Source organism: Bubalus bubalis, chromosome 4, assembly GCF_019923935.1.
Source record: "Bubalus bubalis isolate 160015118507 breed Murrah chromosome 4, NDDB_SH_1, whole genome shotgun sequence".
Classification (NCBI taxonomy): Eukaryota; Metazoa; Chordata; class Mammalia; order Artiodactyla; family Bovidae; genus Bubalus; species Bubalus bubalis.
Genome location: NC_059160.1, coordinates 96295056 through 96314098, shown reverse-complemented (window position 1 = coordinate 96314098; position 19043 = coordinate 96295056). Strand labels below are relative to the sequence as shown.

Here is a 19043-nt window from a genome sequence, read left to right as displayed (position 1 = left end):
AGCCTTCTTTATGGTCCAACTCTCACATCCGTACATGACTACTAGAAAAATCATAGCTTTGACTATACGGACCTTTGTTGGCAAGCTAACCTCCTATATCATTCATTCATTTGTTCATTAATTTATTCATTTGTGAATAAATGATCCATTCATTTATTCCATTTGTGCACAATAAGCACACTGATACATTCACGCATTCACCAAGCCTCTAGTATGTGCTAAGCATTCTGCTTGGAGTTGAAGATAAAGGGTAACACAACCAGTTCCTGCATTTAGGGAATGAGCAGTCCAGTGGAGACACTCAGTTGGGTAAACAAAGAATAACATATGCAATTACACATCATATTAAATGCTCTAAACGGAAAGAGGGAATACTATAAGGGAACCTACTTTAGACTGTGAGCGAGAGGAGGCATGTCTGAGCAGATGCTGAGACCCAGACGTTTAAGAGGGAGCCCGCCACAGAGTTGGGGACACATGTTCCAAGCAGCAAGGACAGTAATATAAAGGTGAACTGAAAACCTCTAGAACATAAGTTTCTCCCCTTCTTTTTCCCCAGCTCCTCAGGTTTCTCTTCCTCCTGGATCCTGTGTAATTTCTACTCATAAAGTATGAAAGGCACCGAACACCGTTCCTGGCACAATAGATAACACTTACGATAAGCAGGTGCTAAGGAAATGGCAACCCACTCCAGTGTTCTTGCCTGGAGAATCCCAGGGACGGGGGAGCCTGTTGGGCTGCTGTCTATGGGGTCGCACAGAGTCGGACATGACTGAAGTGACTTAGCATAGCATAGTATAGCATAGGGTAAGTGTGTTACATGCTTTCACTCATTCAATCCTCATAACAACCGCTGATGGACATTCTGTTCATGTCTCTGTTCTACAGAGGAGGAGACTACGTGAGGCAGAGTCATGGTCACTATTAATATTAAAATTAGTAATTTATTCAACTATGACATATCAAACACTGTCAGCTTCCTGGAAGATTGCATTTTGTTCACTTCTAATCTTTTCACTGCCCATTTAGACCCTTCTGAAAATCCATTCTTCATTATTGGAAGAATGGAAAATCTTTCTATTTGGAAAATCTTTTTAACTGCTGATCAGGTTTTACAGACAAATCATTTGCTGTATTGTCCCTAGCTAGCAACACCTTCTTTAATTACATCCCATTCAGTAAATGTTTACTGAGAACCTAATAATTGTCCAGAAAGACCCTAGAGATGCCAAGACTGGAGCCAAAAATTCAAAATCAAAAAGAAACACACGCAAATAGCATTAATAGGGTAGGATTTATGCTCTGCTTGTCTTATAATTGAAATGCCAATACAAATGAAGAAGTGATTCATTCTGTGCCTGCTGATTGGGAAAAATATGACCTACATTCAAGTAGATGACCATCCAGCAGATGTGTTCTTTACTTTAGGCTACTTTTTTATTTGTTTTTAAAATAGTAAGTGAGTCACCAGTCAAATGTGAAGCTGTAACAACTCTGTATTTTGGAATGTGATGCCCTCATAAGTCTGTCTGAGAACTAGGGATTTTTTCCCCCTGCAAATCACCTAGTTGTTTTTTTTTTTTTTTTTTTTTTAATTATCTACCAGTTTTTAGATATAGGATTACCACCAAATATATTTTTACCTTTTAAAAAAAAATTACAGATGTGGAAGCTAACCTTTGAAGACACATTTATGGAGAGAATGAAACAGTAGTTACTGAAAGAGAATTGGTGCCTGGTGTGTTTGTTTCCAAGCGGAGAGAGAACTTCATTTTTGCAACAATAAAATAGCAATCCACCCTTCCCAACAGTGTTAAGACACTTCCCTTTGCGCTCCCTCCTCCTCTTCTTCTTTAGGTAACAATTTAAAATAAACAGGAAAGGGGAACTGTGCACCAGACCCTAGGCAACTGGGTGGGTCAACTAAGATTACAGCTTGGTATTTGCACACATACACACACACAAAATTACAGGAGTTCCACATTTGTATTTTAATGGGCACAAAGTTGCCCTTCCAGAGGGACCTGGCCTAGCCACTCATCCATTTTCAGAGATGCAGTGAGCAGGCCAACTGCTTCTCTAGGCTGAGGATAGAAATTTATCTCGCCTGTGTCGGAGAGGTCCACGTCTGATAAGGCAAGAATACCAGGAGAGGCTGTCAAGGATCCAGCAAGTCCTAAGTCAGCAGAAAAGACAAGAACATCAGTGTTAGAGAACCACATTCCAAGGAAACAATGGGAGTGAATTTAATAAGGGTTTTTTCCAACCAGCATCCTCTACGGGCCCTTTTTCTCTTCTTGGTTTTAAATCTATCTCCCTAAGAACCTAATTTCTTAAGAAGCGGAATTATAAATTGTAATAAATTACTGGATGAGGGAAATGCATCCTGTGCGCCTGTCCACCGGCAGCAGAAAAACACACACTGCCTCTGCTTCCAGCTTTGTCTCCAGGCGGCTGAGGGGCCTCAGAGCAGCAGTTTCTAACTGGGGTCCGTGACCTCGGATGGTGAAACAAAATTGCATCTTTATTTTCTGGAGCTGAAATTCGGCATTTCCTTCCATGACAATCGTGGGCAACACATTAGAATAGTAATAGAAATGCCTGTGACTTTGTCAACAAGGGACATCACAGATCTTTTCAAATCATGTGTCAATTGTTGCCAATACGTTGATTCACATGTATCCCTACTTCACCTCATGATTACATATTAGAGGTGCTACTAGATCTAGTTATGTAGAAGGCTACTAAAAAAGCACATCTGTTATCATGTCATGATTTTATTATTTCATAACTGTATTTCCACGTAGTTGACTTTCTTTCTAATCCTATTTTTTTTTTTAATTTAAAAAGTTTTGAAGTTTAAAAATATTGTGCGAAGAGTCAGTAGACTTCACTAGGTTCTCAAAGAAGTCCATGCCCTTCCGCCTCCCATACCTGCAAAAGATGTTAAGAGCCCTGTAGGAGATTCTCAGCACTGTGCCCCACGCTTGAGGAGATTTCAGTATTCCCCATTGCCAAAGCACAGCTTCCATGAAGACAGGGGCCTACGAAATTAATCATTTAGTGCATTTCATTGTGCCTTTCACTTGGTTTTAATTACCTCTTTCCCAATAACATACCTTAACAAAAACCTCAAATGCCGTTCAATTGTGAAATATGGAATCATTTGATCCTCAAATCGCTGGTGAAAACTGCATCAGCTTTCAGCTATTCACGAGCTGACTGTCTGAACTGTGAATCACCAAGGTCCCCTTTTCTTCCTGGTTTCCTCTTTGGCTCTTTACCATGTGGTTCTTTTACTGTGGGTCACAGGTGCACTGAAAGATAGGCAGGGCACGAGGGGAAATGACATTCAAATCTGACAATTTTCCTCCCTCACTAAGGAGTCGTTGATGGGCAGAGGTTGAAATCATTGATTAAATTAAGATTTTGGGATTACCTGTGGATTTTAATTACCATGCCATTAACTGTCCCAATGTGTTCTGGCTCCCCCGTCTCTGCACTCCTGTAGCTCTAATGAGACGCTTATCAGATGCTATTTTGTATTGTTAGTTATCTTTGCAGCGCATACGCTCTTTGAGTTCACGGATCCTGTGTTATCCTTCTCTTCAGTTGCCTCTGGTGCTTGGCAGACAATAGACCCTCCGTAAATAGGTGTAGCTGAATTGAATAGCTGTCGACTGTGCATATTTAGAGGGTCTTCATGCTTGAAGGTGCCAGTGCTAACATGATTATTTTCTATTTCGGATTTGTTTATGCAACATCTATTCCACAGATACTAAACACTATGTGCCAGGTATCAATCTAGCCATTAGAGACAAAGATGAATATAACTAGTTCTCCCAAGGAGTCTAAAGCCAGACAGCCCTCAGACCAATACATATTGCAACGGGGTATAATGAGAGCAAGGATTGGGGTGTGAATCAGGTATGTTGGTGAAACCAGAGAAGGTCAATTCTGGCAAACAAAAGTCAGAAGATGCTAAAAGTGAGAACCCAAAGGATGAGTAGGACTTTAGCCAATAGGAATAGGGAATGCGAAACCATAAATCCATCAGTATTGCAGCAGCATTCCTGACCTACCCAACACCCATCTCCTCTCCTTCCCTCCTTCCCTTCTAATAGAACCTTAGTTTCCAATCTGGGATGGGCTCAAGGAAGGTAAGCTCCCTCCCCAGACCCAAGTTCATGAGCCAATCAGGCGCCAAGTATGGTCATTCCTTTTCTCTTTGCCAGTGATTGGTCCAGGGTGAGTATATAACCACCTTTCTGGTCAATGAGATAGAAGGGGAAGTCAGCCCAGGGCCTTGCGTTTGGACATAGAAAGACAGTCTTGCTAGGAGAAAACTAGCTTTCTCCTCTTGTCTAGAAAACTGTTATGATGTTTGCGACTGTGGCAGCTATCTTGTGACAGCAGAAAGATAATAGGAGCCTGGGGGGCTCTTTGATAGTAACACTGAATAGCAACCAATCCTGGCAACTGGACTCCTTGTGTGGGGGGAAAAAATTAACCCCTACTTGTCCATGCTACAAGTATTTAGACTTTTTTCCCCCCTTATAACTAAACACATCATAACTTGTATGCATAACTTCTGTAAACTATTTTTTTCACAGATTTCTCCAGTGATTACCAGTGTGATCCCATGGCTAATACCGCTGAGTTTTCCTGGCTGATATCCTCAATCTGTATAACTCTAGATTGAACTCCTTTCTTCTTCAGTCTCTCCAATCACTTTTGGGAGCCTCCAGGACAACATCTTTGATTGTGGCTTCCTCCTTCCTACTCTGCATCTCCTCTGATGCTTAAACAGTATTCTCTGCAAAGCTGGCAAGAAAGTCTGACTCTCTGACTCTGTTTCACTCTATCACTAGATCCCAAGATGGTGTGTGAATGCCTTGAATATCATAGGCCTTTGGTCAAAATATACCTTCTACCTCCTCCCTACCCCTGCTCTCTACAGGGAATTGTCCGAGAAAGAGGAGGCATACTGTTCTCATCTGCTTTTCTTAGGGTCTTTCCGCAGAATCCTAGTATCAACCTCCACCTTTAGGCAGAACCAAACCAAACGAAAGCCCCCAGGCATATCAACCAGTGCCCACAGATGTCCGTGAGTTCAGGTTTACTGGCCCTGCACGACTACTCTCCAGTTAGCTTGGCCCAGGGCACGGTTACACATACACACAGAGGCATGGGAACAGAGCATTGCAAAAACAGGCAGTCAGGGTCCTTTTATGGCTTCCCAGGTGGCAAGGTTGGTAAAGAACCCGCCTGCCAATGCAGGTGACATAAGAGACTTGGGTTTAGTGCCTGGGTCGGGAAGATCCCTTGAGTAGGAAATGGCAACCCACTACAGTATTCTTGCCTGGGAAATCCCATGGACAGAGGAGCCTAGCAGGCTACAGTCCATGGGGTCACAAAGAGTCAGACACGACTGAAGCAACTTAGCACACAAGAAGTGTAAGCAGTAATCTCTAAGCCAGAGCTTCCCCAGAAGTATGGCATATGGTACATTGAGATACTTCCTTGCCCTCTCAAGTCCTTGGGACTACTGGGCAGAGCCTGGCAGCCAGAGCCCTTAGACTGATCACCTCCAGCAGCAAGAAGCCTCGTGTGGATCCAGGAAGGTGGATCCAAGCAGGGTGGAATCTCATGAGACCACGACATAAAAAAACTGGAAAACAATGGGGAGGCATTGAGGGATTTTTTAACAGTAAGAAACCTCATCAATTTTCCATCTTGGAAGGGAATGAGAAGGCAATGCAAAAGTTGGATGGGAGGGGTAGACAATGAGCCTGAGGCCAGGAATACCAGCCTCACCTACAGTGGCCCAGATGTGAAGCCACAAGGGGCTGTGCTGAGGAGGAGGAATAAGAAAACAGAAGGGGTCTGGGATAAGAGGAATCTTGAGGAGATAAAAATCAATGAATGGACATGGTCTTGCTAGCTGATTAGATACACAGATGGAAGAATCCAGGATGACTTACAGCTTTTGGCTTGAGAACCTAAGTGGACAGTGGCATCATCCATTGAAACTGAGAATATGTGGGGGAAAGGTGGAAGAACGTTGGTTTGAGATGCATGTGGAATGTCCAAGAGAGATGACCAGTAGGCATTTAGACATATAATGCTCAAGAGGTCACTCTCATCTAGAAATTTAGTCTTCAGCAGATAATATTGGTGATGCTGACCAGGAAGAACAGAGCTGGGATAAGAGAGGGCCAGACACAGGGCAAAGGAGAGAAACTCAACCCAAGACAACTCAAATCAAAGGACCAAGACTGAGAACCCAGTCCCGGTGGGCTTCATTCAGAGAGAGAGAGAGAGAGTGTGTGTGTGTGTGTATCTGTCTTATGTCTGCTTCTCTTTGAATATTTGCCTCATTGCCTCCAATTTCAGACTGGACTTTTCTGCTAGGTGGAGAATAAAGTCATTGGTAGCTCCAGAATAGCCATCCGAGTGAGACTCTTTCCCCGCCACCACACTATAACAAGAAAGAAAGTAAAGTTGCTCAGTCGTGTCCAGCTCTTTGCAACCCCATGGACTGTAGCCTACCAGGCTCCTCCGTCTGTGGGATTTTCCAGGCAAGAAGACTGGAGTGGGTTGCCATTGCCTAACAATCCCTAGAAATAACTCTGAGTGGCTTTGGTTGGGTCATATGACCTATCCTTATACCAAACACTGTTGCCAGCTATTGAACACTTAGATTGGCCTGACCTACGTCATGTGTCATGAGTTCACATTGTCATCAGGTTGGGGGTGGGACATAGGGACGGGTTCTATTCCCAGAAGAACAGTGATGGTAAAGCTTTCAGGGCAGACAAATATAGTTACCATGGTTCTCCACCCATCATTTAAAGAGGTAGATAGAAAATGGGGATCAGTAAAGGAGACAAAAAATTGACATGTCAGAGTAGATTATCAGCTTTTCAGAGGCTGAGAAATGTGTCTTATTCAGATCTGTTTCCTCCTTCCCTCTGATATGAGGTGCTATGCCTATAATCAACAAGTGTGGATGGAATGAATTCATAAACATTCCACATGGCAAGTAGTGGGTATTTTTCAAAAAACATGACAAAAACTGACACCCAGAAAATCTTATTTGGACAATATACAAAAGCACTTTTTTAAGTAGTTGTCCACCACTGACATAGTTATTAACATTAATAGATTCTCTGAAAAGAGCCAGTCGTTTTCATGATTTGGATTAAGGCACCATATCAATTTGGACCCAAATAGTTACAGTGAGAATTTGATTGGGGGACTGTCATGGAAATCAGGTAGTGTTGTTTTAAAGAATGTTCAGTTTATTGCTTGGTTCTAAGGCTGACTGTAATTTCATGCTGCATTTGCAAGCCTGCAGGCAGATACCTTAATTACTATGGACACTAGATAGAAAGATGAGTGCTAGTCCAAATCTCTATTAATTGGTGACATACTTCCACCTTCAGGGGAACAGATGCTAGGAAGGAATGAAAGAAAGCTTGTAAACCACAGTACCCGGCAACTCCCCTTAGGTGGTATCTATTTTTTCTTATCAAGTACCTTTTATATCCACTAGGGGGAATCCTAGCGTGTATCAAAACTTGGCTCTTTCTAAGCATAATAGAATGATATACCCTTGAAAACTTGTCTGTTGATGGGTGTGTCCCCTACCCTGTAAGGGTCCAGATATCTGGCATCTTACCATATTTTTCAAACAAAATAGAGAATATCATTCAAGATATGTTAAAGAGTGGTGATTATTTAAACTCTCACTGGATCTAGAAGGGGTCCACTAAGCACTGTAGATAAAGTTTTTTTTTTTTTTTAAGTTTTTTTATTATAAATAGAAGTTTCCACCATGAAAAGGAGGGTTTATATTTGTTAGAATACTTGGCTATTAAAAAACAGAAAATTCTGAATCTGTACACTTTCAATTTTAAAGAGCTTAATTTTAAATACCTGTGTGATTTCAAATTTTAAGTTTAAATACTAATGTGATCTTAATGTTCACTGGAATTCTTAAAGTATTATTGGAACTCCATTGATAATTATTATAAGCTTGTCTAACATAATTACAGTATAAGACTCTTCTCTTTTCAACACAAAGCCGTTGTCAAAGTTTCAAAGATGCTATAAATTAACAAATAATCTGAATGCTGTACTCATACATGAATTCAGTGGGTGCGTCTCCATATTGTCAATAATATATATTTTTGTGGTTGGCTATCGCTCTTCTCAATTCTGTTCTCTGTCTTTACAGAGATAATGAATTCACAAATTGGTAAATATGCATTATATGTATGCTAGGTTGTCATTGTATCTAGGGCTGTGGGTACCCCAAAGAATGACGCCCTGTGTCTAGCATCTGCAGTGTTTAGAGTGCAGTTCAGCCAATGTTGACCATTGAGTCTGGGCAAGGCTTAAGAAGCTGCACAGGGAGGGAACCATCAGTCTAGCTCACTGCCCCAACTCTCAACACATGCTTAGCTCATGGTAGGTTCTCAGAAAGTATTTGTTAGAGGAATGAGCAGGTAAATGAACAACAAGTGTGAGGGAATAAAGGGAATTATGGTGATAAACTGAATAAGACACCATCCTTGACCTCAAGGAATCCACAGTTGAACAGAAGAACTATATACATGACTAATGTAGAATGAATAATGTAGACTGCAAGATTTAAATGCTTTCATAGACTGGCAGATAAAGTGTTGTTCAAGTTCAGAAAAGGGGATTCACAACCAAATGGAGAAATCAGTTAAACACATTCAATAGGCAAGTTTAAGTACACTGCTAGAAGGTAGTCTGGCAAGGAAGCGATACTCATTCCTATATTAGAATAAGTGAATGAACATTTACATTACACGAGGCCCTGTGCCCATTCCCGGGGGCATGAAGATGAATCAGAACTTGATTTCTATTTTAATGTAAAATGATTTTTAAAGTTCATAGTCTAGTAGAGAGCTTCTAGCATACTTTCAATAAAGACTTCCAGGAGAAAGTGGCTTTTAAATTGGGTCTTGAAGGATGCATAGGAGTTTGCAAGGCAGAGAAGAGAGAAAGGATGTTTTAGTTTTCCTTTTAAACATGTATTTATTTCTTTGGCTGTGCTAGGTCTTCATTGCAGCATGTGGGATCTAGTTCCTTGACCAGGGTTTGAACCTGGGTCCCTTGCATTGGGAGTGTGGAGTCTTAGCCACTGGATCATCAAGGAAGTCCCAGGGAAAGGATGTTTTAGATGAGAAGTATATGCAAGGGGATGGAGGCATGGAAAGGTCTGCCTTGTTGAAGAAATATCCCGTTGCTAAAAATGGATGACAGTACCAAGTATATCACTAGCTCTTAGCACAAAGCCCTGTAGAGGGAAGTTCCTTAGTAAATACTAGTTGGTTTTGACAATAATGATGGTTAGAGCCAGAGGATGACCTAAGTCTTAAGTGCTGGTCAAATTCAAGTAAGTGTGCTCAGTACTGGGCATATGCCCAGGAAACACTAGTTCAAATTCTCCTCTAAGGATGAGATTTAAAATGAGTATTATGGGCTGAATTGTGTTCCAACACACTCCAAAATTCATCTGTTGAAATCCTGACCCCCCAATATCTCAAAATATGACTGTATTTGGATATGGGAGTCTTTAAAGAAGTAAAAGGAGGGCTTCAGGGTGGACTGGCATCCTTATAAGGAAAAAGGAAATCTGGACATAGTTAGATACAGAGAGAAGACTAGGTGAAAACACAGGGAAGAGACGGCTGTCTACAAGGAGAGAGGCCTCAGAAGAAACCAACTCCACCACGCCTTGATCTCGGATTTGCAGGCTCCAGAACTATAGGGAAATAAATAGATTTCTGTTGTTTAAGCCACCCAGTCAGTGGTACTTTGTTATGGCAGCCCTAGCAGACTAATGATGGGTTAGCAAAGCATTAGAGTAATGGTAGTGATGATGATGGTGTCATTTAGTATGCTTGAAAATTCCCATAAGGTTAGATGCTACTATTTCCCGGCTACTGTGAGGACACTGAGGCTCAGAGAACCCAAGGCTACATAGTTTTGGGGTGATGGCACTAGATTTGGAACTTAGGCCTGACTAAGGCTAACACTAGCCTTGTAAAGTCTTTGTAAAAAGAAAAAGCATCTCTTCCTTGAGGGTGAGCAGAGGTGGGCTGGATTTCAGTTCCTCTTGCCCCCCCGTTGGCCAGATGCCCTAGTACAGGGCTCACCCTTCATGGTGACGCACTCTACAGCCCAAGCACTTAATCATTATGCTGGGCTTCCCAAGGGGCTGGGGCGGCTGGAGGTAATACCACCAAGCGAGGAAGAGACCACATAAAAGGGATTCAGAGAGCCTGGATGGCAAACCTCACCTGCTCCACAGTTGGGCATTCGCGAACCCAGGTCCATGAGCCCTGGGTCCCAGTGGGTGGGCTTCCAGCAGTCCTACAGCCGCAAGGGGGCCTCGATTCAGCCCAGTTCTGCTAAGTGGCTTCAAACAGCTCCATCTCCAGTCCTCATTAAGCAAGAAATCTAGTTTGCTGGGAACACACACCTGTCCTGTCGCCAGCACCCCCACCCCCCAGTCAAAGCGACTGAGCAAAGCATCTTTGAGCATTTTGACGATGAATGTCAGTGCGTCTCTCCTCACAATTAAAGCTCCTGAATGTTCCAAATTGCAGCTTTCATGGTGGGGAAAAAAAGGCCTCTGACAGCGTAAATATTTAATCACCATTAAGAATGTCCAACAAAGGAGGGGAGTCTGGTTTCAAATTAGCTGGTTCAGATGATGAAAGCCGAGAAGTCACAGCAGAGTAAAAATAAAGTTCCCTCTAAAGAACTCCTGGCTTTAGAACTCAAGATGGTTTCTATTTCGACTGCATGGAACGCTGTGCGTGTCACCTGTCCTTGAGCTATGAAGGAGCCCAGAGGGCCTGATTTATCTCTAAATATTAGTGGGGGTGGGGTGGGGTGAGGTCTGGAGACAAGAGAGGATAGCAGTCTTTTCATAAACCTGTTCTGGGGAATCATGAATAAAAACGGAATTTCTAGACTGTATTGAAGGGTCTGCTGAAGTTCAGACTTAAGGAAAAATGTCTAAAAAGGAAAAGACAGAGTGTTCAGTCTTGTGTCTTATTTGAAAATAGACTTCAAACGTTCAGCAGTGTTTCAGATATCAGAACCATCCCTGCTCCCCACCACCTTTTGAACCCTTAGCGCCCAGTAGTTCTCGGTTTACTTTTAAGGTAAAGCTTTTAGTTTTATGACTTAACTGGAAAAAAATATATAATCTTACTCAGTCAGGTTTCCATTTGTCTCTATCACCAAGCTGAACTAGTGTAGGAAAGCCTGTTGCAAAGGGGAGAAAGAAATGGAGATTTTCCAAAATCCAGATGGGGGGAGCCAAACATTTGGAGAGAAAGACTAGGAGTTCCTCTGTGCTTAGCAGTGTCCCATGCTCCCCATCAGTGGACAAATAGAAGGTACAGATTTAAGTAGCATTCTCGTTCCCTTCTCCACCCATGCTTGGAGCGGGGCTGGTACATCAGTTATGGTTCTGACAGAAAAGAAGTGACCCAGGCAAATGGGTTTGTTAGTGAAGGGACCGTGGCAGAGGTGTGGATGAGATGAAGGGAGACCAGCCAGGGCCAGCAACAGGGGGAGATGTTGGTTCCTGCAGACCTGAAGAGTAGGGGGAGGCTGTTGATAACCCAGAGAAGGCTGGGACCACAGATGTAGTTGTAAAACAGGGCTGACCATAGCTTCTGTGGCCTTGGAGAGGGACAAGGCCACTGCACAGATTACTGGAAGCATAAATATCCAGACATCACCCCTGGGTCTCCTGATGGGGGCTCAGATTGGCTGGACCTAACTGGAAACCAAAAAGCGAGGAGGATGTCCAAAAACGTCAAACTTGCAGGTGTACAGCAGGACAGAGCAGAGTGGGACTGTGTTCTGTAGAGATCAGTGGAAACTACCCAGCACAAATGGGGAAGGAGAAACAAACAGGATTAGAGGAGGGGCAGAATGGCGAGGTAAACGCTTGGCCTTCCATCGGATTTGCCCTTGGGACTCTGCATGATGCTGTCTGCGCGTCCAATGCCTTCCCCACCATGGGTGACGAGTGAGGCTGCCCTCACCCTGGGGACCACATGTTGAGCTTCTGGTTGCCAACAACCCAAGTTCAGAGCTGATGCCAGCTGCTTCTCATCCACCTTGGTGGACATATTTTCTAGGGAGTGGCAAGGCCTAAAAATGAGAAGGTGTGCCAACTTGGTGGCAAGCAGCAGACCACTCACAGCCCAGTCCAGCAACTTCATCGTCAGCTCAGAGCATCTCCCTGTCAGAATCTCAAGGAAACGGAAATATGAGTGACTGTGACGTTATCTGCATGTTTATCTTATCTTCTGCTATTCGTTTCAAGAATTTGAGTTATTAATATGAGGGCCTGGTTTCTGGCAGCTCTTCTCTTTAAATGGGTTTATGCCAAGCCTCCAGTTATCAAAGGATTCAGGGCCTACAATTACACTAATAGGGAGCCTCAGAGCTGTGACGGCAGGACAGAGACACAGGGCAAGTATTAAAGAGGGATCGGCATTTTGTGTCTAGTCCATGATGCCCTTTTGGCTCCACATTTCAAAACAGCAGCAAGGAAAACATGAGCAGGGATAGACCCGGGTTTTGTGTAAAACCAGAGAAAAGTTGGTGACCAAGAGACTGCTCACAAGTTGCAGAGGTCCCCCAGATCCGGAGGAATAATTAATGGATGACTCTGTGCATTGTGCCAGATGAACTCCGGTTGGTCTGGAAAAACACTGTGATGGCTGATGATTTACCGTATTTTGCTTTCAGCTGATAATGGTCTCATGCTCTTAACCACTGAAGTTTGCTCAAGAGAAACTTCATGACGCTGAGTGTATTACATGAGAAGGGAGGTGCTAGGATGGCAGGGTGATGTCCTCAACACCACAGTCCCTTAAAAACATCTGACATTTGACATCCCTTCCATAGGGCAATAACTCAGCCATCCCTAGAGCTGAGTGAGGGCCCCCGTTAGCTTAAAGGAAGTCACTGGACCTGGAGTAAAGAATTGTTACCTTGTACATTCAATCCACTCTCCCCTCTACAGTTGTATCTCTGCTGGTGAATGACCATGAGGACAATGTGATGTCCAAAAAAAACAATTGTAATGGGGGAGCAAACCAAATTCTGCCTACTGAAGGAACACCACTGAGCCTTCAACACTTTAACCAAAGGCATGGGCATCATCACCAAAGTATAAGATGCTCAGCAATTGTGTGGGGCCTTGTTGGGTGGGCAGGGAAGACAAGGCACCATGTTCCTTTGTGGTTGTTCAGTCACTCAGTCGTGTCCAACTCTTTACGACCCCATGAACTGCAGCACACTAGGCTTCCCTGTCCTTCACTATGTCCCAGACTCTGCTCAAACTCACGTCCACTGAGTCTGTGATGCCATCCAACCCTTTCACCCTCTGTCGCCCCCTTCTTCTCCTGCCCTCAATCTTTCCCAGCATCAGGGTCTTTTCCAGTGAGTCTGTTTTTTGCATCAGGTGGTCAAAGTATTGGAGCTTCAGTATCAGTCCTTCCAATGAATGTTCCTTTACCACATCTTAACTGTGCCTTTGACTGACTTTCCATGTTTATTGAACTACATTCAACTCGTCTCTCAGCATCAATTCAAACTTATTAAATGGCTCTTCATCTTATCTGCTTTCAACCATCTACTCATCAGCAGACTAGAAAGAAGCCTGGCTCATTTCTTTTTCCTGTCAGTCACAAAGTGGGCTAGAAGCTCTGATAAGGGCCCTGATGTGGAAGACCACATGGATTTGAGCAAAGCTGTCTTAAGTCCTAGAAGGACATGACTGGAACTATTCAGTCCCCTGAGTGGTGCTTTCCAAATGCCACCGAGGGGGTCATAGCTACATAAATAAGGTATAAAGAGAACTCATTGGCTGCCGGAACTAATAATCTTGGTGGCTTTTCATCTCTGCCAGGCCAGTCATTCCCAAAGACCACTGAAGCACCAAAGATAGCCATCTTGTGACTGTGACCAGTTGCCTGCCAACCAGTTCTTAATGTCCTGAACCTCGGCAGGAAGCCACGGGATCTATAAAGTCCTGTCCAGCAGAAATGAGTCTGATTGTCGATGGTCTGGTTAACCCAGATTGCCTTTGGTGCCTGGGGGAGTTGATATTTTCTCATTATGAAGACTTTCCCATCTAGTGAATGCTACAAATAAAAACTGCTCCGAATCAGTCTGAACTGCTTGTTTCCGTGGTAGCAGGTCTCTGTCTGGAGGATAAATCTGCACCATCTTCCTTTTTTGGGGTTTCAGCCAGTTGTGTTACAAGGAGTTCTGAATGTGCAATACGTGACACCCGATGGGCTGGGCTCCAGCACTGGGAGAGGGAAACCTGGTCACCAGTGGGATTCGCATCCTCGGTCAGACAGTGGTGTCCGAGAGAAAGCGATCAAAAACATTCAGAATCCACATGCCTAAATATTTATTTTGGTTGTTCATGTTTCCCACCTTTTTCAAACGTGAACTTATGTCCTGAAGGTGGAGCTTTAGCACACAGGAAAATTGGAATGGGCCAAATGTGTTTGTACCAAACAGGATAGAATCAGCAAAGAACACATTCATATGCTTCCTAGTCCTCTACATTTTTCATGCCAAAAAATAGGCACAGATTCTGATTTCTTTCGCCATAGGAGCCTGCATACAATTAAATGGGAGAGAAAAGAAGCCTGCTCTCAAGAGTGGGGCTTATGATCCCAGTAGAATGGCAAGAGACTGTAGCCATCAAAGCCACTTATGCTTCTTGCTGGTAGAGTTTTTTAAGATGCTGTTTCTTTTTCAACACGAGGCAGCAATGAATTGAGTAGTGATCAAAATGCCGCACCACAGAGTATGTTTAATCCAAATAGCTCCCAAGATGGTCTGCTCCTGATTGTACCAACTCTATGGGACTTCAAGAAATTACTTGGTTACCAGTGAAGTAAAACTATCTCCAGAATGGAATTGAACTGTTGCTTCTCACAACAACATTGCCACAGCCGGCTCATGAAGGCAGTGAAGATCATTGTGTTTCTTCACCATTCACGGGGAACGCTGTCAAAATATGGGCACACACATCCCCTCCTATGCTGTGAAGGGTTCCATGAGCTACTGCAGATGCTTCCAAGACACCACTTTTTCCACTGTCAGCAGTGCAAAAATTCTTAAAACATTTCAGGTGGGAAGACAGTGCAGGGAGTGACGCCTGATTATTTTGGAGCAGAGCGTGTCTGATTAGCCTCGCCTAAAGATCTCCTGATTCACCTCGATCTGGTAGCTCTAGGTCTTTCCCTTGCTCCTCTTCTCTCCTCACTGGCACCCCAACCGCCGTCACCGCAGCAGAAAGAGGGACCTGACAGCTTGTGGGAAAGCATGTGCTGCCTCCTGGCAGGCAAAGATAATGTTATCCAATTTCAAACAAGGAAAGGACAAATGGAAAGATGACCACTTGTGAATTCAAAGTATGAGAGCTACTGCCGGGATGATGTGAGCCTTTAACTGCACGTCCAGATTGGAAACCCCAGTTCCTCTTGTGCTTCTTGCTTCCCCTCACCCTCCTTTGCTTTAGCCTTCCAGATCAATCTCCTCCTGCCCTGTCCCTCAGCACAGGGGAGAACTTGGGGCACTATGGTAGAAGTTAACACCTGCAACAGCTGCTCCTTCAGAAGGACTCAGCTTCTAGACGAAGCACAGGCACCCCACCCCACCCCCAAACCGATTCCATCTAGAATTGTGAAACTGGGAGGGGAAGGAAGAAAGGGGTCGTGACCAATTACCCTCCCTGGGGCCTCTGGTCTGGAAATGGCCTGGAAAGGGTCACAGATCCTCTCTCATGGGGTGCACCGGGTTCTCGGGGTCCCCCTGCTGCACCCCCGGATCACCTGCCAGATGGTAAGGTGCAGCTGCCTCAGAGCTGGGAGGTATCTGTGCAGTCTCTGAGGCTCCCTTCTGAGAAAGCATGAACCTACACACAGGTGTGCAATGATTCAGATAGTCACTGAGCTCCAGAAGTTCTTGGTGGTTTGGGGGGCAGCCCAGCTGGTATTTGCCGCCTTGGTGGGTTGGTGGGACCTCAGCGAGTCCAAAGGAAAGAGGTGCGAAAGAGGGAAACAGAGGGAGCGCCTCTAGGGAAATAAGGGTACTTGACTCTGAAGTCTGGGCTGGGAGGTAGGTGGGAACATTTAACTTGGGGAACTTTTCTGTCCCACCTGCTGAGAATGCTCTCCAGGTAGTTCCGTAAAGACCACAGGTGGAACTTGGCTAGAGAGGGCGGTGTAAGCGGCCCTGGAGCTAGACAAGAATTCGAATCTCACTTCTGCTGTCTGCCAGCAGTAGGACCCCCGGCGAGTTCCGCAACGTCTCCACCCCTCCTAACGAAATGGGGCTGATTATAACAAGTCACTAACAGGGTTGTTATGGGTATTAAATGAGTTTTAATCCACGTAATGAATTTCAAGCGGGACCCGGCACGCAGTTTGCACTCAATAAACATTAGCCATGATCATTCAGGTTAGATGATGAGTAGAACTTGCTAAGTGCTAGGTTTGAAAGCCTGGGTCTCCGTTGCCAAGGGAAATGAGAGAACCTCCTCAAGTATGGGAGCTCCGGCCCCAGGGATTGTCCAGAACCAGAATCTCGGCGCCTGCCTTTCCTCCACCTCACTCCTCTGACCCGGGGAAACCCATCTCCTGTCACAGGGGCGCCTCTGTTCCTTGAGCCTCGGGCTTGTCAGTGTTTCCCTCTCTCGCGCTCCTCCCCAGGGCCTCCCTCCCGCCGCTCCACACCTGTCAGCAGCCCTCGCAGCCTCCCACTGGCCCTAGCCCCGGGCCTCAGCTGCAACCCTTTGGCGGCCTGGGTCCTAGTTCCCCGAGCCTTGCGCATCTCTCCGCGCCGCTCTCGTAAACAAAACCCGAGCGTTGGAGCAGCCCCGCGGGCGGACAGGCGCCGGAGCCAGCTTGGTGCGCTGTTAGCGCGCCCCGGGAGCCCCGGGAGAGCTAAGGGGCTATGGTGGTGGCGGCGGCAGGCGGCTCAGCTTTGTTATGAATAGATGAAAGAGGCCACCTACACAGTAACCCAAATTACGAGACCTCCCTCCTCCCTATCTCACCGAATCAAGAGGGGAGGGGAGATGGGCGTGGAGGGAGGGCGGGCGGCCAGGAGGCGGAGGGAGGAGGAGGAAGAGGATGAGGAAGGGGGCCAGTTGCATCCCACTTTCACAATGGGAAAGTGAAACGCACAAGCGCACCCAACCTCTCCAGCCCTCCCCGCCTGCCTAGCTCCCCTCCGCCCGTCCCCTCCCTTCCCCTCCGCGCCTCCCCTCGAGCGCCAGCATTGCACAGAGGAACTCTCCGGAGAAGGAGGGCCCGGAGGAAGCGGCGCCGGAGCGCGCAGGGCTTGCCGCCGCCGCCGCCGCTGCTGCACAGGCTGCCGGAACGAGCCCGCCGCGCGCCGCCCTCCCCGCTCTCCTTCCCGGGCGAGCCGCGGGGATGGGGCGGCCGCGGGAACCCGAGCGCGCGCAGGAGCCGCCGCCGCCCGCGTCTCACTCACCGCGCGCCTGAGCCGCTGTCGCCGCCGCGCGCCCTGCCCGGGGGCGGCCCCCCCCCCCACCCCGCCACAGCCCCATGGAGGTCTCCTGGAGGAAGGCACCGCCGCGCCCCCCGCGCCCCGCAGCGCTGCTGCCGCTGCTTGCCTATCTGCTGGCGCTCGCGGCGCCCGGCCGGGGCGCGGACGAGCCCGTGTGGCGGTCGGAGCAAGCTATCGGAGCCATCGCGGTGAGCCGGGAGGACGGCGTGTTCGTGGCGAGCGGCAGCTGCCTAGACCAGCTGGACTACAGCCTGGAGCACAGGCTCTCGCGCCTATACCGGGACCAAGCGGGCAACTGCTCGGAGCCCGTCCCGCTGACGCCCCCCGCGCGGCCCCGGCCGGGCAGCAGCTTCAGCAAGCTGCTGCTGCCCTACCGCGAGGGGGCGGCCGGCCTCGAGGGGCTGCTGCTCACCGGCTGGACCTTCGACCGGGGCGCCTGCGAGGTGCGACCCCTGGGCAATCTGAGCCGCAGCTCCCTGCGCAACGGCACCGAAGTGGTGTCGTGTCACCCGCAGGGCTCGACGGCCGGCGTGGTGTACTACGCGAACGACACCCAGAGCTGGTACTTGGCAGTGGCCGCCACCTATGTGCTGCCCGAGTCCGAGACGGCGAGCCGCTGCAACCCTGCGGCGTCCGACCGCGAAACGGCCATCGCGCTCAAGGACACGGGGAAGCGCAGCCTGGCCACGAAGGAGACGGGACGCCTCAAGCTGCGCGACGGCGGGGGTAGCCTGCACTTTGTGGACGCCTTTCTCTGGAACGGCAGCGTCTACTTCCCCTACTACCCCTACAACTACTCGACAGGCGCCGCCACCGGCTGGCCCAGCATGGCGCGCATCGCCAAGAGCTCCGAGATGCTCCTGTTCCAGGGCCAGGCGGCCCTCAACTGCGGCCACGGCCACCCAGACGGCCGTCGCCTGCTGCTCTCCTCCAACTTGGTGGAGGCCCTGGACGTCTGGGCGGGCGTATTCAGCGCAGCCACCGGAGAGGACCAGGAGAAGCGCTCGCCCACCACCACCGCACTCTGCCTCTTCAGGATGAGTGAGATCCAGGCGCGCACCAGGATCTGCCGCTGGGACTTCGAGATCGATAATAACGAGAACCACTGCGTAAGTCCTGCCCCTTCCTGGGGAGGGGAGCGCTCCCTTTGCGGAGCCGCGGGCGAGGCAGAGCCGCAGGGAGAGAGGGTTGACCTTTACCAGGTCTCGGATTTACGCAGCCCTGTGGCCGCCCGACGGCAGTTCTGGTACCTCGGGCTACTCTAAAGCACGGCCGGAAGTCCCCGAGGGAGTGTGAAAAAAGGGAGGTGGAGAGGGTAGGAGTTAAGCTCTAAACTCTGGTGACTGCATCCTATTGCCATCCCTGACTATCCAAACAGGGGCGCTTGTTAGGGTCTGAGCCTCGCCAGGCAG

The 19043-nt window shown here is 47.3% G+C and overlaps 1 protein-coding gene and 1 long non-coding RNA gene across 3 annotated transcripts in view; one reads left to right on the top strand and one right to left on the bottom strand.

Annotated features, from left to right (window-relative positions):
- Window positions 1-1924: 1924 nt before the first annotated feature.
- On the bottom strand, window positions 1925-17740 carry LOC112584623. The gene is made up of 4 exons (XR_006550632.1): window positions 17596-17740; window positions 3120-3317; window positions 2935-3044; window positions 1925-2176 (listed from the first exon to the last, which is right to left on the bottom strand). It is a non-coding gene; the product is annotated as an uncharacterized LOC112584623 (long non-coding RNA).
- PLXNC1 (plexin C1) overlaps window positions 13753-19043 on the top strand; it is a 157124-nt gene continuing 151833 nt past the window's right edge. Inside the window, exon 1 of one of the 2 annotated variants that reach the window (XM_044941823.2) lies at window positions 13753-18740. In XM_044941823.2, coding sequence (XP_044797758.1) covers window positions 17670-18740 — 1071 coding nt within the window. In that variant the 5' untranslated portion in view covers window positions 13753-17669. The remainder of the gene's footprint in view (window positions 18741-19043) is intronic. The other variant, XM_025284337.3, reaches the window with a different exon arrangement.